This window comes from Kogia breviceps, chromosome 13 (genome assembly GCF_026419965.1).
Source record: "Kogia breviceps isolate mKogBre1 chromosome 13, mKogBre1 haplotype 1, whole genome shotgun sequence".
NCBI lineage: Eukaryota > Metazoa > Chordata > Mammalia > Artiodactyla > Physeteridae > Kogia > Kogia breviceps.
Genome location: NC_081322.1, coordinates 12,710,147 through 12,730,456, shown reverse-complemented (window position 1 = coordinate 12,730,456; position 20,310 = coordinate 12,710,147). Strand labels below are relative to the sequence as shown.

At 40.2% G+C, this 20,310-nt stretch overlaps 1 protein-coding gene across 2 annotated transcripts in view; it reads left to right on the top strand.

Moving 5' to 3' along the window:
* The window catches only part of ADGRB3 (adhesion G protein-coupled receptor B3), a 781,830-nt gene that overhangs the window by 333,233 nt on the left and 428,287 nt on the right, over positions 1-20,310 (top strand). For both annotated transcript variants that reach the window (XM_059083264.2, XM_067011391.1), the window contains exons 8-9: positions 6,221-6,322; positions 6,675-6,781. In XM_059083264.2, the coding sequence (XP_058939247.1) occupies positions 6,221-6,322; positions 6,675-6,781 (209 nt within the window). The remainder of the gene's footprint in view (positions 1-6,220; positions 6,323-6,674; positions 6,782-20,310) is intronic.

The following is a 20,310-nucleotide window of genomic DNA, read 5'->3' as shown; positions in this document are numbered from 1 at the left end:
CCACCTTGTTTTAAGGGCACATGCTAACTAGGTACTTGTGCCTTCAACTCCAGTTGTATCTTACAGATGGGTTTTTATATCTTTGCACTAGTGAGACCGAACAGTGGGATCTTTCAGCTGATGAACAGAGTCGTGGTTCCATTTTGCTGAGGCATAAAAAAGCAAGTGCTTCATATTGCTACGCAATAATATGTTTTTATTTTGAGCACAGCAGCGTGGCCTGAGCTAATTATACATTTTCTAACTTACAAAGGGCACGCAGGTAGCATTAAACAGAAAAAAAAAAAAAAGAAAAAACCCCATTAACACAAATCTCTATCTCCAGCTTTTGCTTCTCTCCTGTGCTTTCGTGCCATACACCAGCCAGCTTTTTCATACTAGGATGCGCTCTCAGATAGCTCACACTCAGAACTGTTTTCAGCATCTTCTCTCCCAAGCCATATCCTCCCCGTGTGCTGTCACTTGGGGTAGAGCACACCAGACTCCCTCCCTGGATACCTGAGTTTCATCTTTATTCCCTCTCTCGTCCTCACCTCCTACACCTGCCCTGGAGCTGAGCCCATCCCTCCTCCTAAACACATTTGGAATCCACCCACTTCCTGCAGCCACTTCCTGTGATTCCACAGCCCTTCTTCCCCAGTTACACCCTTTCGATGGTCACAGGCCTCCTTGACGTCAGTCTCACTCGCCTGCAGCCCACTCTCCACACTGCGGGGACAGCATTCCAAACATGACATCTCTCCCTCGCCCTTAAGTTCACACCTCTAGTTTACGTCGTCATCCTCACCGCCTCCTCCTCCTGCAGTGGCCCAAACCTGTCCAGCCTCAGCTCTCCCAGGGGAGATGTTCCCAGTGCCTTGGCTGGACCAGGCTCTCCTTTTGCCCCGGGTCTTGCCACGTGTGGTTCCCGAGGCAGAGTTGTCCATCCTTGTGGGTTGACTCCTCCTTGCCCTTCACATCTCAACCTGGACATCCTTCTGGAAATACTCTGCTGGCCTGCTTGCCCCTAAAGTGCCCCTAGGGCAACCGGGACTCCTCTGATCCTAGTGGGAGCCTGACGGCACTGTAATGTCTCTACTTCTGTGGCCCTCGAGATCTGGGAGTTGAGAGGCTCTGTCTATTCCTTTTTTGGGGGCAGTACTTCCCAAGGAGACTGGGACATGATAGGTGCCCAAGTATTTGTAGAACGAATGAGTTCCATTGCTGCCACTGAGAAGACCCCAGGAAGTTTTTCACCCCTGGGGGCTTCATAAACCTAAGATGGAAGAAAATAAATTGTCATTTTAATATCTAGGCTGTTTTGCTTTGGATATGAGCAGAAACAGACCTATTTTCTGAACTAATTTTTTTTTAAGATTTAATCTTCAAAGATGCCAAATCACCTTTGATGAAATATTTAAAGCAGCTGTGGGATTTGACACTCCTTCTAAAAAGCTGAAAATCCTGAACCGATTTGCAACTTTGAACCTCTGATTCCTCTGTCATCTTCCCTTCTTATCATTTGTGTACTGAGTTTCTATCTACAAGAAGCACAACGAATCCAAAGTTTCATGCATTTACAGAGGGGAAAACAAAGTTTGCTGACTTCTCTAGGTTTAAAACAATTACTGTGATTTTTTTTTTTTGGTCTGGTTAAAGTACCTCACATTGATTGTCACCAGGTAAATGGGAACTAATACTTACTTGAGTGGTGTGGTTGGAAAAATAACTGTTGAATCAGCTTCTTCCTTGACCAGTTAGGATGTATGCAGTTCATATCAGGGGCTTCTGAACAGGGTCTCCTGGACCCTTACCAAGTCAGGCACAGCCCTACAAGGTCAACTTTTGTAAATATGCAGTACCGTGGAAACCCATTTTGGCTAATTTTTAGGAAACCTATGGTAGCTAACTTCTCTGTCTTATTGCTCTTAAATGAAAATGACTACCTACGGCTGGCCTATTTCACTCACACACACACACACACACACACACACACACACACACACATACAGAGTCCTCAGTACTCTGCAAAATCCTCCTCATTCGCTGTCATCTTAAGCACTGGAGTACTGGAAAAATAGATCTTATGAACGTATTTGGTAGTTTTTGGTTAAAAGTACATGTGTGTCTATATCTCCCACTGTCATTTACCAGGACCTATGAGTGCTATGTGCCGTTTAGAATGAAACAAAAGAGAAAAAGCCCCGTCTTCATGGCGCTCACATTCTAGCAGGAGGCTAAAACTACTACTGATAATAAATAAGGGAGGACACCGTGTGGCATTGCACGGTGAGGGGTGTCTTGGAGAACAACTGGGCAGACGAAGGGCTGCGGTGAGAAGGCGGGATTCCAGAAGAGCTTGAGGGCAGCGGACAGGAGCCACGAGGAGGTTTAGGGAGGGAAGGGGGAGGCGGGTCCTGGGCAGAAAGAACAGGTGCACAGGCTGTGGGGTGAGGGTCCCCCTGGAGTTGGAGAAGCCCCCGGGAGGCAGTGAAAGTGGACGGGGAGGTGAGGAAGGGGCCAGACTGAGGGGCCTCGTAGCTGACGTTCCTTTCACGGCTCAGCGTTGTACTTACATGGAAAGAAGAACCCTCCCCCACGTGGTATACCTTTAAAAAACAGTGGAGCGGTCACCCATATCCTGCCTTGATTTTGAACCTCATCAGTTCCAGGTGTGGGCCCGGTAAAGAGCTCACCCTGTTGGCTCACCCGTGCCATCTAGTGGTGAACGCTTGCAATTACCAGATTTTCTGACCCGAAGGTCGGCGGGGGCTGGGTGCTCTTGTGGGAATAACAATACGCGTCCAAGGTGGGAGCGGGGGTAATGACTTTGGAGACTGGGAAATAGCTAATAAGAACCTGCTGTATTAAAAAAAAAAAAAAAATTCAAAAATTCAAAAAAAAAGAAAAGAATTCAAAACCCCCACACAAAAACAGATGAATGGATAAAGAAAAAAAACAAACCAAAACAATACGTGTGGAAAGCTTTCTGAAAACATACAGGGAAATGAAGACCTCCGGGTGCACACTGCTCCTTCATTGGCTTATGTCAAGCCTGAATCAGAAAAAAAAAAAAACCCTGAAAGCTATAGCAACAAGTTTTACGAAATGTACTTCAACATCAGTGGAACTGAAGAAATTGTTTGAAAACAGAAAAAAAGTACAAGTGAAGTGAAAGATTACAAAGGAAGAGTTAATGAGGAAAACCATGAGCAGAAGTTGGATATCGATAAACAAAAAGAATACTCAAGTGTCATAGGAATACCAGGTTAATTAATTAATTAATTCTATAGAATGATATCAAATTAATTTTATAGAATTCAACTATGGAATAAACTATGCATGGTGCATTTTGTGACTTTTAACATGTATTATAAGTTTCCTTTTCATATTCTGTAGTAGTTTTGGTTGACATTTACAGAAACACATTTGCTCTCCACATTTCAAGTGCTCGATGGCCACGTTGACTAGACGCCACCGTATTGGACAGTGAAATTCCCACTTCCGTCACGGCAGAAAGTTCTACTGGATGGGCTAGTCTATTATATTGTTTCCTCAGTAAAGCTGATGTACTCAACAAACATGTTCTGAACACCTACTATGTGCTAGACAGCTTAGCGGTTCCTTACAGCAGATTAAAGAGAAATAAAGTAAAACATAATTAGTCTCCTAAAGGGCAAAATTTAGGAATTGACGAGGTTCACACTGTAACCAGATGTTTTCCATCCATCGTGAGAAGAGATATAATACTTGTCTATTCAATGACAGGTACTGAGGAAGGCACACCAGATAATACACCATTTAACATGTGTTTTAAAGATATACAGGAATATTACCAAAAACAAGCAAACAAACAGAAAAACAAGGAGGGGAGAGAGTATTTTAAGTAGAAGATATAGCTTTTGCAAAGTTAGGGAAGTGTAAATTGGTATAGGGTATCTGGAGGATGACAGTTCTGTGTGGCTGGTCCATGGGACAATAAATGTGCATCATAATTGGAGGGCGAGGTTAGGGCTTTGCTGGAAGGACCCTTTAATCACAGTGAGCGCAATCCCCTTTATCCTGTCAGGTAACTGGAGAACCGTGGAAAATTTTATGCAACAAGTTATGGGATTGCTCCTCATTTTAGAGATTAATTTTTTGATGTGGCATAAAAGAAGGAAGTTGCTGGAGAATTGTAGCACTTTACACCGTGCATCCCACATGTAATTTAAAAATATATATTTGTGCTTTTTTTTTTTTATTGTTGTTATTGTTTTTGCGGTACGCGGGCCTCTCACTGCTGTGGCCTCTCCCGTTGCGGAGCGCAGGCTCCAGAAGCGCAGGCTCAGCGACCATGGCCCACGGGCCCAGCCGCTCCGCGGCATGTGGGATCTTCCCGGACCGGGACACGAACCCGTGTCCCCTGCATCGGCAGGCGGACTCTCAACCACTGCGCCACCATGGAAGCCCCGAAAATATATATTTGGAATCCGAAAAAGAATATCAATTCACCTCTTTGTGCCTTTCTGTTTTCCCTTTTGATAAGTGGGGCTAATAGTGTCGGACTTATAAAGTTGTTGGGGAAAATTAAATGAGCCCATTCATGTATGACTGTTAATAAGGGCTCAATGCTATTATTGTTATTAAAGGTTTGAAATTATCTAAGGAAAGCATTTAACATAAGGAAATGTAAGGGGTGGATGATTCTGCAAAGGATGCAGGGAATGAGGTAGGGAGAAAGAATGGTCCCAGTGCTTGGTGGAGACCTGAGAGAGAAGAGCTTTCTAAGACCCTAAAGAAAGGATTTCCGAGGAGGAGGGGGAAGTCAATATAAAAAATACTGCAGGGAAGGTTTAGTGAGTGATGACCGAGGTGAACGTGTTGCGTTTGGCCAGTGGGAGATCACTGGTGGCTGAGGAGGGGACATTTATGAAGACGGGCCTGGTGAAGGTAGCGAAGAGGGCGTGCAGGAGTCAGGGTTCTAGAATCCAGTTCTGCTGATGCCTCCACCAGTTCCATTGCCTTGGACGAGCCTCTTTGGGGGCCCTGGTGCCCCCATCTGTAAAGAAGAAGGAAGTGGATTAGGTGATCTTCAGTGCCACTGTCAGTTCTGAATGCCCACGAGTTTCAACCACTCATCTTATTTCAGGTAATTATAAAGTGAATATTATTTCAAGATGGCAATGTCTCAAGCTGCATTCTTCACCTACTAACAACTGTCACGGGTCCTAATGAGGTCATACATTCTGAAGTAGAATTAGTCTCAGTAGAATTAGATTAGCGTGGGTTTAATAGTATATTGTTCCCAAAGGAAGAAATTGCTCCCTGGACATCACACTTCTGTATATATTAGATACTTGTTATTTTGTAGGTCCTTGTTTACTTCCTGAAGGTATTTCTATAGCCATATGGTCATTCATGTATACGCTCAACTTTGAACAACTTCTGTGTGCAAGACGCACCTTTAAGTGCAAGATACAGAGATGAGGGGACCCAACTTATCCCAGGCAGGTTGTGAGGACAAATATCAGAACATATAAATGGCAATTCTGTGTGAAAGCACAACAGGAGTTCTGTCTGGAGAAAGGACGAATGTGTTCTTTGAGGTTTAATGCAACATAGACAGACCTTCTTCTTTCACGAATTCTTTGGCTTTCCATGAACATATTTCTGGTGTGCATCTGTTATTCTCGAAATTCCCCTTAACTTTCTCACCTCAGTAATCAAATGGAGCTTTTGCAAAGCATAAGGCTAAAAGATAAAATCTGGTAATTTTTATATAATGTAGTATGATAGGCGTCATACTTATATGAAGAAATGAAAAGTTATGTATATTTGCCCTTTATTTACTCGTATCACCTACAGTTAATAATTCTGATATGGCTTTCAGTTAATTAGAAATCACTTTATTGTATGACATCCCCAAACTTTATGAATATAGGTGAATACTGGAAAGATTTTTATGTATATGCTTGAATATAATGTTCAATTTATAGGCAAATCCAGATGACCTTTTAAAAAAGCCTGCACGGTAAGCCCTTTCCAAAGAAAGTACATTTCTGTGGGGATTTTTGTAGATGATGAAATGAAAGCTAGTGGTGTTTTGTTTCTGAAGACATCTCTGACATTTCAGTAAACAATACACTTTTAAGAAATGAAAACTCTTTGCAGTCGCAGAGGTGCGTTTCAGGGTTGCTGATTGCCACCATTTTAAAAATAAACACCACCGGCACTCAAGTCCCTCTGTTCTAAATTGCAGCACCTTATGAAATATGCCCAGAGGATTACCTGATGTCGATGGTGTGGAAAAGGACTCCAGCAGGGGACTTGGCCTTCAATCAGTGCCCACTGAATGCCACAGGTAATGTAGGATGACCCTCCAAAGTTGACCACCCACCAAGAGCAGCATGCTGTGTTCCTCACCATGATTTGTCCTATATCCAAAAATAAATCTGTCCAATAAACAGTTAATAAAACAATTTTAGTAAAGGGCTTCCTAAGTGGAGCCAATGACGAGACCTGGAAAATCTTGATGATGCAGTGGTTTCTCAGTGTGACTAATATGCATTGTAAAAATTATCAAAGTAACAATTTCACACGCATGTTTGTTAAAAGCGAGAAAATGTACAAACCCAGGTTTTCAGCCCGCCTCCCAGTTCTGTGTCACCTCCCAGCCTCCCTGTCGTAAAGCTCTCTGTTTTTGTGACTTGCAGGCACCGCTAGCAGACGCTGCTCGCTCAATCTTCACGGAGTGGCCTTCTGGGAACAGCCGAGCTTTGCAAGATGCATATCAAATGAGTACAGACACTTGCAGCATTCAGTAGGTGCAAAAGCCAGCTTTAGTACTTGCTCTGTTTATTTTTTGCTAATGATCGCTGTGTGAGAATTTAATCTTCTGCTATACAATCAAATCAGTAAAATCTCTGAAAAAAAAATGCCTGAAGGAAAAAAGGCTGTGCTAGAAAGCTAATTTTTATAAGTCGGCGCTAAACAGTTTTGTTCCTAGGGTTTGTGTTTTTATGGATCCTGCTATTTAAATGAATGGATTCCTTGTCCAATGAGGAAAAGGCGTGAATAACAATCTGCTACTCAGGCTTATCTATAAGAGTTAATCTATGTATTATGATTGGCACACATCTGTGTTACATAGTACATAAGACTTATTTCAAAATATCGTACATTTTTAAATTAAATTCTTTAGGACTTTAGTAGGTGGGAAATGATAAAGCTGTGTCATGTAGGTATCAAATTTCTCACTGCATTTTGACATTAAGACACCCCCCCCAAAAAAAAATGACAGGGTTATTGTATCAGAGAAAATTAGCTGCTTACAAAAGACTATATGGGACAAATTTCCCAAAATAGCCCCTCTTCTCCCACACATCATTGAATTATTCGCAGAGTATGCTGTAGGTATATTTCGAGCACAGTTAAGTGTCACTTGGTATTTTACGAGTGCAAGTCATGTCATTTTTGGAGACTGTTGTCATTCATCCTGACAGTCGAGAGAGCTTCCTGCGTGAACAAACATCGCGGGGCTCAGAGCAAAATTTGAGCCGGGGCCCCTGGAGAGCCCAGCGTTGGCAGGGGTGCTTTTCAGTTAAGAGCCTTGAAGTTTTGTTGTGCTTATGTTTTGTTTTCATCTTCTTACAGTTGCTCACAAATAAGCCTGATTCTTAAAAAAAAATCCTAAAGAACATTTTTGCTTGTGGATGGAGTAGCTTGTACAATAAGAACGCTTCTTAGTGAAGTAAATGTACTTGATTATCGGAAAAACAAAAAGCACATTTTAAAAACATCTGAAAACCAAATGCTGTCTAATATGCTTACTTACCAAATCAGTAATTAAACTGATGATTATTTGGCTACACAGACCCTTATTTCTATTATTGTGTGTATGTACATTCATATATATACATACATGTTATTGTATATATATATATATATATACATAAATACTGATTACACACAAATACGTATGTTTAATAATATATATTTATGTGCATATCAGTATTTGGTGATATTTGGCTTCACTGAGCTTTATTTCTGTCAAAATTGAAATATTTCAGAATTAAGTATATATATATAAATATATATACTTTATATATATTTATATATATTTATATATTTATATATATATTTATATATATTTATATATATTTTTATATATATTTATATATATTTATATATATATAAAATCAAGACTTTCTTATAAATTTAATTTTTAATGAATTTTATTTTCCCCTAATTTTAGACATTCGACTCTGTTTACTTAATCTTAATAATATCCATATTTAGTTCTTGTTTATTCATGGTAATAAATATGAGAATAATTGCATGGATTAAGTAAACCATAGGTCAATTCTTACAAATTTGTTAAGAATGAATAATATCACTTGTTGGCAGAAAATTTTTCCTTCCTAAATTCAGTGTTTTGCACAGTAATATTTAAATGAGTCTGTATTCTGTGAGTGCAGGTCATCTGATAATGGAGAGAGAGAGAAACACTCAGTGAAACAGGAGAGGTGGTCTCGGATTGTGAGCTGCAGAGAAATCACGCAGTCAGTGATTGGACAGCCGATGTGTCCATGCCTGTGCTGACTTGCAGACAGAAATCAAGTGCGTGATTTTGTAGAATAAGGAGCAGCCTCAGGGCATTCATCTTCCAAAGAGGACCAAGCACTCAGCTGGGCACTTTCACAAATTAACTTCAGTCCCTACCACAACCTGCAAGTGGGCATACCTGCCCCAGGTTGAAGCTCCGCCGGGGAGCAGTCCAGTTACCTGAGGCAAGGGTGAAATTTGCATCCCAGGTACAACTGTTCCAAAACTTAACCTCCTTTCTGGAGGCCTTACTCCCTCCTGAGCCTTTGATTTGAAATCCTCTGCCCTTGATTCTGGTGCTGGGGGCACCTTTTTCTGGTTGTGTGTCCTTTGGAAAAGTCATGTGATCTCACTCAAGTCTTGGCTTGCTATTTGCAGCTGAAATCGGTAGCCTCATCTTAGCACCTCTGGAGGTTTTGAGGAAAAGTAGATGAGATACTGTATGTGAGATGTTTGCAAAGCAAAGAGCTTTGTAACTCTGAGGTATTAATATCTACAGGTAAAGAAAATGGGTTGTGTTAAAAATTATCTCCATAAGAGTAAAATTTTAGAACTCAACAAGTTATTAACTTGAACTCTTCATGTGGAAAAATACAGAGAGATATAGATGAATGGATAGATAGGTAGGTAGGCAGGTGGATAATTGAGTGGATGGATGGATAGGACTGATGTCACATGTATATATATTTTTTAAATCACGTGAGTTTTTAAAAAATACATTTGTTTATTTATTTATTTATTTTGGCTGTGTTGGGTCTTCGTTGTTGGGTCTTCATTGCTGGACGTGGGCTTTTCTCTAGTGGCGGTGAGCGGGGGTTACTCTTCATTGAGGTGTGTGGGCTTCTTGCGGTGGTTTCTCTTGTTGTGGAGCACAGGCTCTAGGGCCTGCGGGCTTCAGTAGTTGTGGCACGTGGGCTCAGCAGTTGTGGCTCATGGGCTCTAGAGCACAGGCTCAGTAGTTGTGGAGTACGGGCTTAGTTGCTCCGCGGCACGTGGGATCTTCCCGGACCCAGGGCTCGAACCCGTGTCCCCTGTGTTGGCAGGCAGATTCTTAACCACTGCGCCACCAGGGAAGTCCCAGATGTCACATGTATTTTTGCTCATGAATTCTGTTTATATACGCATGTAGAAATGTATACATACTTACACATCCATACATACATGCCTCTAGTACTTGCCTAGGGACCATGGTCTTCTCTTTTACAAGTTCAGGGAAGTATAGGACCAACATATGCCTTAAAGAATGGTTACCTAGTACATCGAGCTCATCATGTGTACTCTGAAAAGTCAGCTGGAGGTGGAAATAAAATCCCCTTCCTCACATGCTTGTACTCTTGTGGCTTCACATACTTTGCCTGAGTAGCAAAGCTCGGTAGTGCTTATGATGTAGAACAGTTCTGTCTCCCACAAATTCTTAAATTACCTTGAAGACTCTGCCTCTTCTCTAGTAGAGTTTGTCATTTCACAATTTAATATTCTATTTTCCTTGGGGGATTTCATTTCTTGCCACTCTATATTCATAAAACTCATTTATGTACATACCCACATAGATTACAATATTTTATATGCCCATTTTATAAAATATATGAAGACTAAGTTGGAAATGACATTTTATCATCAACAAACATTAGTTGAGTGTGTCCTATGAACTCTCATACTTATAAACCAATTGAGATAGACAGAAAGGTGTCATTAATGAGTGTAATATATAAAATCACTAATCTGTCATATTGAACATTTATTGAATTCCTTGAGGACAGAAACCATTTCTTTTAATCTTCATTTCTCTAGTGCCCAACACAATGCTAAGTATATTCTAGATATTCCATAGATGCTTGTGTAAAGAATGACTCTGCCACTTTTCTTACCAGGAGGGGGATGCTGGCAGCTGGAGAGTTCTAGGAAGGTGATGTACCAGACTTAATGTTCGTGGATTTTAACCACATGAAATTAATAAGTATTATCCCTCACGTGCAATTTTCCTAACCCAAAAATATCTAGAAATGTGGAGTGATTTATGACATTACTTCATGAACTTACTTGGCCATTGCAGAAGAACTTCAGTAAGCGAAAATTCATGAAGTCTCTTGGAAACTTTGTAAGGTACAAAATTAAACACTATGATCCAACTGCTGTTTATAAAAAGAAAAGTCACAAACAAATGCACACAGTTTAAAAAAGTCAGGCTAGAGGAGTAAAGTGCTTAATGTAGTGGGATTCTTGGAGATTTCATGTGTTTTTTCCATATGTTAATATTTCATTTTCATATTCTGGGATATTTTTTGAATTTTGTACCAAGCAAGGTAGAAATAATTTCTGAACCTATTGAGAAATAGGCACAGTTCAGGCACATCAAGAATAGTGTCTCTTTTACTTATAAACATATTTGGAGAAAATGGGTGAATACTGTGGACCAAGGGGGCCAGTTCCACCCCTCCCCAAATTAAGCAAACAGACTGCCTTGTCTCTGGTGCACCTGGACAATCAGGGTACATCTCTCTCTCTCTCTCTCTCTCTCTCTCTCTCTCTCTCTCTCTCTCTCTTTTATTCACATACAAATACATGCCTACACACACACACCCAAAGTGACAGATGGCATAGAACTAGCAGAATGGATACCCTCTGCAGGTAGACAGTTCTAGAACAAGGTCACAGATATTCCACTAGCAGAAGTCCCTCCACATGGAAATTTGAAGAATTGGTAGAAATGTGTCCTTTGAGGTCACTGTCCTTTATAACCTCTGTTTCTATTTTTCAAGACATCATTTAACAAATGAATAGATACAGAAGTTGGAGCAATGATCTGTCTAGTCATGGAAAGGTTGATTTTGTGGGAAGGGATGTCAAGGAGCTTGAACTGTCGTTTAAGGACTTGTTTCTCCAGTTTTCCTGTACTTTTATGAGTGTTAATTAGAGAGAGAGAGAGAACGATAGAGAGAGATGAGGTGGAAGGTTAGGGTGAGTGAGAGGGAGACAGAGACAGAGACAGAGAGAGGCTGGGGTGGAGAATGTACTTGCTGCTTCTTGCAGGGCCCAGCAGGAGGGCAGGTGACACAGGATTGGAGGTACACCAAAGAGTGAGTGAATCACTCAGTTTATTACACACAATTAGCACTCAACACAGAGTTGTGAAAATAGAAGAGGGAGTAACAAACCCCTCCTGGAAAAGTCCAGGAAGGAGGCAGTGATCTCTGGTCTGGCAACAGGTCTTGGACAAGCGTGAGTGGGGAGTTGCCGTCCCCTCCAACGGGAACGGCTCTCAGCTGCGTGGCGTCGGGTCCTCCAGGGAAGAGTCTTCACGTCACTCAGCTTAGTGGTCTCTTTCTAAGGAGTAACAGTTACCCCAGGAAAGGGGGTCTTGACTTTACTCATTCTCCCTCTGTTCCAGTGAAGTACATCGCCCGTCAATGTTCTTGTCTAAAGTAACACTCTTGTTTATCACTCCAAAACACTCATAGCCCTACAAGGGATGTTTCAAAACAGCTAGAGTGGAAGTTCCTACTGGCCACTGTGACTCATTTTGAGCTATTCATCGTGTCTTAAGGTAGCCTGAATCCTGTAAGTTTCACACTAGTTGAGTAGGAATCATAGCACCAAAGAAATCACATCATAGCATATGCTTTATATTGACCCATATTCCCTACCTTCCAGGTGAATTTTGCTCCATTGCAACAAAACTTCTCACACATCACACTTTGTTGGCCACCACCTAGTTGCACAAATGCCAAACACATTGCCTAAAAGAGGCTAATACATTTGATGACTGCAGCTTATTTAGAGGAAAGGAAAAAAACAATGGCCACCGTAGTTTTGTTTACACCAAATATATTTTGAGCCAGAAATGTGGGCAAGTCTTACTGTTTTTTTTTAATCAGCAATCGCAACACAAAGAACCGAGTGCTGTGGTCCAGCCAACCAGGGGAAGTAGCAGATGATTTTAATTTTTGAATATTCATCACTTAAGTAAAGGTAAGTGAGCCTGAGACAAGAAGAGTTATTTGTTCTGCCAGTTTTTTGCAGTATAATGTCAGTGTTTATTAGGAGAGAGAGAGAGAGAACAGTAGAACGTTAGAACACAGCAAGTGATAGGGAAGTCGGGAAGAAGTAGATTTTTTTTTTTTTTTCTTTTGTGGTATGCGGGCCTCACTGTTGTGGCCTCTCCCGTTGCGGAGCACAGGCTCCGGACGCGCAGGCTCAGCGGCCATGGCTCACGGGCCCAGCTGCTCCGCGGCATGTGGGATCTTCCCGGACCGGGGCACGAACCCGTGTCTCCTGCATCGGCAGGCGGATTCTCAACCACTGCGCCACCAGGGAAGCCCGAAGAAGTAGATTTTTAATCCTGGCTGAACATAATAACCATGTGGGAGTTCTTTAAAAAATACCAATTTGGGAAGTTCACCCAAGGCCAGTTAAGTGGAGATGTTACTAGCTTATAGTGCATATTCAATAAATGTGAGCTATTATTGTTATTAATTACCACATTAATTTGGCATTCATATACATGTGTTTCTGCTTACTTGGCCCTCTCATGAAAGAATGTGGACGTCGTCCTTTTAAGTACTCAAGGCACAGCACGTGGCTGCCTTCTTATTTCTGTTGCCAAGTTTCAGGTTTGTCAAGAGTCCTCGCTCCCAGAGCTCCAATAATTATGGCAGAATCCAACAATGCCAAGGAAACATTGAAAAACATTATTTCCTTGAAAATGGACAGAAGGCTCTTAATTTATTCAAGGCCACATGTTAAGGTTTTGGCGTCTGAGTTCAACTTCACAATCCCGAAGTTTTCAACGTGAGGTCCTAAATAAAATGATGAGCTTAATGAGTGTTCATATAGCTCACATTTATTGAATGCTGTCTACCCTGAAGGAGCTGATTGAAAAAAAAATTTGGAAGGAGGATGTTAATTAAATCTTGATATTTTAAGCAATTCATATGTCAAAGTTTACAATGTATTTCAAGGACAAGATAGAGAACATTTTAGACTTTATATTCCATATGGTGTCTGTTCTAAATACTCAACTCTGGTGTTGTAACACAAGAGGAACTATAGACAATTAGTGAACATGGCTGTGTTCCCGTAAAACTTTTACAAAAACAGGCAATGGGCTGAATTTGGCCCACGGGCTGTAGTTCACTAACTCCTTTATTTTAAGTTGGTTTCTTTTTTTTTTTTAACATTTCAACTCTATTAGAATTCTCCATCAGAGAATGGACACATTTTATTTTGTTCTTCTCTTCTCTGTTTTCTTTAACATTTTAGCCAGTCATTTAAAATTTCTTTTCAGCAGAATCTAAGATGGATAATCTGTGAAGGGCTTGTTTTGTTTTCTTTCATCAGTCACATCATCTGACATAGGTAGTACATTTTTTAAAATAAATTTATTTATTTATTTTTGGCTGCATTGGGTCTTCGTTGCTGAACGCGGGCTTTCTGTAGTTGTGGCGAGCGGGGGCTACTGTTCGTTGTGGTGCGCAGGCTTCTCATTGCGGTGGCTTCTCTTGTTGTGGAGCACAGGCTCTAGGCGTGTGGGCTGCAGTAGTGGTGGCACACGGGCTCAGTAGTTGTGGCTCGCGGGCTCTAGAGCACAGGCTCAGTAGTTGTGGTGCACGGGCTTAGCTGCTCTGTGGCATGTGGGATCTTTCCGGACCAGGGCTCGAACCCATGACTGCTGCATTGGCAGGTGGATTCTTAACCACTGCACCACCAGGGAAGCCCTAGTAAATTTTAATTAAATCTCGGCCATTGTGTAAAACAAATGTAGGATTTTGGGACAGTGTTGATGTCCACCAAAAAGCATTCCTACTTTTTCAGACATAATGAGGAGCAGGAACTTTAAAGCAGCCAAGGATTCATCTGGGTCAAGATGTTTTGCAGTTTTCGTCAGACTACCACATCCCCTTAGTCTCCCTTTCTCCACTGTGTATCTTATACGCTTTGGATAGAGAGGTCATGTGTGCCCATCCTATCAGCGCTGAGAAACTGTAGAAGATTCAGCTCTGCCCTTCAGAGTGTCCAGGCTTTCTGCCCAGGCAACTTCAAATACATCAGATGTCTTGAGTGGGAGACAGCTGGTTACTTAAAGCTGGACTCCTCCCTCACTAGGCGTTTGCTTCTAAATGCCTACTTACAAGGATGGAGAAAACTACACTCTGCTTTTTAAAAGTGTTTATCCTAACTCTTCAGCTTCCTACACATTCCAAAAATCCAGCAAATGTCTCATGGAGGAAAATCCCAGTAAGATATTTAGGGACCCTACAATTTCCATTATAGTTCTTCAGCCCTGAGCAACCAAAGAACATTAGTTTCTCTTTCTACCCTAGAAGTCCTCTGCTTTGGCCACACCTTCCCCTCACTTGTTGCCAAAATTTAGCAAACATTCCTAAGGGGAAAAAAAACCAGCTGGCTGAAATTGTTTGCCTACCTCAGAAAGGATCTCTTCTTTCTGGAAACTTAGCTCATCTCATCCATAGCTCGCTAAAGCTCTGAGAGCTTGAAGCATATGATTTTCGTAATTTATATGGTTTTTTCTAGTTGTAGTGGCAAACACATCGGCCTTACAGGAATTACTATACTTTACTAAACTGATAAATTTTCACTGTATTATAAAATATAAAAAAATCTTTAGGCGCATATGATAGTGTTTCCCAGGAAATTTTAAGGGAGTCTATTACAAAACTGTATAATGAAATACTTCTAAAATTATACTTTATTTCCTCTTTTTTAAAAAATGCACAACATATAACTGATTATATCTATAAATCCCAGAAGATTTTTAAGCTTCTCCCTTATTATGGATTATTGTGACTTGGTGAAGAAATGTTAGAATTAGTTTTAGGCATTGAAATCCACTGACTTGATACTTATTCATGGGATGATGTAATGGAATATACTTGTACAGATAATTATGTTTAGGCTAATGCCAAAGGAAAATATTATAAAGCAAAGTGTACTCTATTATTTAATCATTCATCCATCCATTCAACTACTCATTAGTTATTCTACAAATATCTGCTGGGCTTTAACTAGGTGCAACACAGTGTAAGGACCCAAAGATGCAACTTGAATATGACACACACAACAAATACAAAATAAAGTAGACAGGAAAAGAGACAAAATAATTCCAAACTGTGATATGTTGGAGGAGCTTGACAAAGTGCCAACATAGGGAATAAAATTTGGGGACTACTTTACATAAGAAAGTCAGTGAGATATCGAAGAGGAAATGACATTTTAAGAGTGACCTGAAAGATGAGATAGATGTAGACATGCAAAGAGTTTTTCAGGGCATGAGTGTACATTCTACTGGGGAGAATAGTGTGTGGGAAAACCATGAGGTGTTCAAGGAAGTGAAACTCGATCCAGTGGTCAGAGGTATTGAGCAAGAAGAGAGTGTCATGAGATGAAGTTGGAGAACTAGGTAGGGGAAAAATTTGTTCTGTGCCTTAAAGACCTTTGCTAAGAGTTTGGATTTTATTCTAAGGGGAATGGGAAGCCATTGACAGTAAGGAGTGATATGATTCAATGTAATGAAAGAGGGTCAGAGGGCCGTTCTATAGGGAATAGACTGTACGGGGCAGGATGGGAAGCTGTGGAGCTCACTGCAGAATCCAGAGGAGAGATGATGGAACCCTTTATTAAGGTTGAGCGAGAACATGCGGCTGACGTGATATCATTTTCTGAAATGAGGAGGCAAGACGATGAAGATTAACTTGAGGCAGGTGGCTTAGGGGTTGCCAAAGGTTGCATGGTATAAAAGTGTGACATAAGGAACTTAGAATAGAACTAGCCAGTGTAGATGTGACTTGTCTCCAGGAAAGTTGAGCTACTTGGATGCAGGTGCAGAGAATGCATTTGGTGGAGCCAAGATGTTTTCTAAAGACCAAAAGTAGAAGCAGCACCTGGGAGCTTGTCAGAAATATAGAACGTGTCCGAGACCTGCACTTTGAAAAGTTACATTTGTGATTCATATACACATTACAATTTAAGTACTGTCGTAGAGTTTACCTAGGGTTGAAGTTTTGCTGAATGAATGCAAAGAATTTAAATGAGTGCTGGCCAGCTCCGTACCATTGAAAGGCATAGTATGTTAAATGATACCTAGTTTCTCTCTCCTAGCAAATGGGAGGATCGTGCTTCTTCATCCCTTGAAGTTCCAGCCAGTTGGTTGTGTATAGAAGTGACCTTTCTTATTTCAGGCTTGGGAATGTCCTTGCCAGTGCAAAATCCTTCATCCTCTGTCATCCCAAGTCCCTGAGTGACTAGCATGAACAGAGCCTCCCTGATGACCTGGGTTGCATATGTAAAGTGAGTGAGAAATACATCTTTTGTTTTTAGGTACTGAGATTTGGGAGTTGTTTGTTATCACAGCATAACCTATCCCATTCTGACTGATGCAGTATCTCTAGAACTAGGAAACCAAGTAAGAGAAACAGAATTGAAAAAGCCTCAGAGAAGGAGTGTTACTTACTGCTCTGCCTCCCATTGGGCAGGTGCCTGAAAGTTTGGGTCCCGATCTGGAACCACCATACTGCTTTGAGCTCATGCATATGCTCTAGAACATTCTCTCCCCTGGGTCAGAATATTAATAATCTTTCTAGATTTGTTTGGTGTTAAGAAATTCCACCTACCTATGGCCTATGCTCGGGAATTGTACTTTTAAATTTTGACTAGAAATTAAAGCTATTCCTAGTTTTTTTGCGGGGAGGTACGTTTACTGTGCTCTCATTCTTACTTTGTAACTTTCCAGGTTTTACAAGGAAATATGCACAGTGTATACCTGGCTCAGTTTTCTTCATGACTCAGTTTATTCTCATAACAATACCTTGCAATCCTCAAATTCATGGCATCCTCTCTCTCACTTCAGGAACTCCTGGGGGAAGAAATTGTGATAATGCACCTATGGCCAAATGCTTTTCATCTTGGGTTCTGGGCAATAATATATAATTTATGCAGGGGAATATTTAACTAAATCTCCCTATCACATTGTCTCTAGAGAAGAATTGTCTTTTCGTATTTGAAGTCCTAGCCCTAAGATGAATGTATGTTTTTTTTAGTATCAAATATAGGGAAAATTGAGAAGTATTCATGTACTAGAACAAAAGATATACTTTCTTTTTCATACAGAATGATCTCTGTCTTTCCTGGAGACACCAGATAAACCTGTAAATAATTTAAAACTATCATTTAGTGAGTGACTTTTGTGTTAGAAAATGGTAGTTATTAACTGAAGCAAAAGATGTATATTTAGATCATTGCTTTATGAAAAGAAGTTTCTTGTATAATTATCTTTTAATTGAAGCCACTTAGAGCTGTGAGAACCTTTAATATACCTTACAGATGGACTGTAGGAGTTGAAGCTGAAAATAATATATGAATATATGATGTTTAAAGTGTGTCATTTGCACAGAGTGACTACGATGAACCTTTTTTTAGGATTCACAATAGAGACAACTGTGGCTGGAAGTGCGAAGCATAAAGTGAAAAAAATAAGGTTATTTCAGAAACACACCTACTCTTTAAACCATGACCTTAACCACATCTCTCTATATAAAGAGCAAGGAGGCTTCATCCAGAAGTATAAAAAGCACTATTTTTAGACTTTTTTTTTTTTTTTTTTTTGCTTTTCACTGTTGATCTTGTCAACAGTATTAAATGTGAATGACACAAACTTTTAAAGCTTGTCCTTTGGAGAAAAAAATGCTCACAGAGTACAGCAATGTGAGCAGATATAATCACTGACAATTATAATTTTCCAGGAATATTAAAATTATAAATCTTTCTGAACTACTTCAGTGACTAAAATAAGAGAATTCCAAAAATAAAGCCCAAGGGAAACAGAAACCTTGATGTATCCATGGGGGCTTTTCTCTCCACTTGAATAAAACTACCTACAAAAGCTTTCATAGATATTGGTAAATGGCTTTAGGAACATTTCTGCATTGCATTCAAAAATACTGACCACTGCTCAAATAACTGACAGCACCTCAACAGCCTGGAAAGTTGCTCTTCAGGCCTCTTGATTTTTATATTCTTTTTACATATGAAAAAGATTTAGTGTCTCTTTAAAACCAACGTGGTTGAGGATGACTTCTAAATATTTAAACATTGTGATAGTTTCTAACCACAGTGCTGTATAAAACCTAGTTAAGTGTGTGGTGTTAAGAGCATGGGTTCTGGAATCCAACTGCCTTAGCTCAAATCTTGAGTGTGTGGTGTTAAGAGCATGGATTCTGGAATCCAACTGCCTTAGCTCAAATCTTGGTACAATTTAGGAGCTAGGCAATCCTGGGGAACTCATGTCAGCACACTGTGTCTCTACATCTTCAACTGTTAAATGTGGATAATTATGGCACCTCCAATGCTTGTTTTAAAACTCAGATGAGATAATTCATGTAAAACATGGTCCCATGCTTGCCATAAAATAGGCATTTAATAAATGCTATATTTTGTTGTAATTGTCATTATTTTTTTTAAAAGGTAGAAATTCTGTAACTATAACTGTAGAAATTAAAATTTCTGAAATCATTTGCCTATTTATATTAATTGGATATCATTTAAAAGGCAATTCTGTCAGAAAATGAAAATGTTCTCTAATTATTACATACTTCTTTGTTTTGAATAATTGTGGACAGCTATGTTTTTACCTTGCTGACTTTTGAGGATTATAGTTACAGAAGGAAAAAGAAAATTCGTCTGTGGTTTCAGTTTAATTTAACAAGCACTTGGAGAAGATACCTCTGTGTGTCAGACAATGTGCTGGAAATTACAGGGTAAACAAATTGAAAAGAGGAACTACAGGCCCTTTAGGAGTTTATGGTCTAATAGAATAGATAAGATAAGAACACAAACACTATAATAATATAAGATAGAGCAAGATTACTTATATGAGGTTTGAAAGTAGAGATCATATAATGATTGCAGTTATCTGAAAAGAATTCAGGAAGGAGAAAAGAAAACAATTTAACAAAAGGATCTGGGGAAAGCATTTAAAGTTATAGAAGTGCATAAGTCAGGGAGTAAGAGTAGGATCCATGGGCTTTCTTTGGGAAATGGTGAGTAGTTCATTCTGGTTGGTATTTGGGACCTGCAGCAGGAGAGGAGCAGAGGGATGGACCAAGCTAGTACTTCACAGATCATACTGAGGTTCTGAAAACTACAGCAAGAATGTATTTTCAAATAGTATAAGCCTGGGAGAGTTTCAGATTATATGTGAGTCCTAGGTACTGGAGGCTGAGATTCTAAAGCTGTCTTGGGTTTGCTGACAAGAGCCCTTTCCACACAAGTCATGATACTATACCTAGCTCCCTGCAAAAGCTGGCACCATCGTGATTGCTCTGGCTTCATGGGCAAGAAAAACTTTGTAGGTCTAGGATATGTCTAAGAAATTTAAATTTATACAAGGTTTTGGGAGGAAGAGGAAAGAAATGACCTTTCAGAAACTGAAACTCTTAGCTGAACCATAAACAGAAGGAATTAACATGGAAATTAAGGTAAAATGATCCAGTATCATTGAGCTGCCTGAGGCCCTCACCCTCAGAGAAACACACTCAAAGCTAGTCTTTAAGAACTCTTTCACAAAACAACAACATGTGTCTTTAATTTTTGTCAGTTTGCTTACAATGTGTCTCAGAATGTTTTCTCCTTGGGTTTATCCTAACTGGGACTCTCTGTGCTTCCTGGAGTTGGGTGGCTATTTCCTTTCCCATGTTAGGGAAGTTCTGGACTATAATCTCTTGAAATATTTTC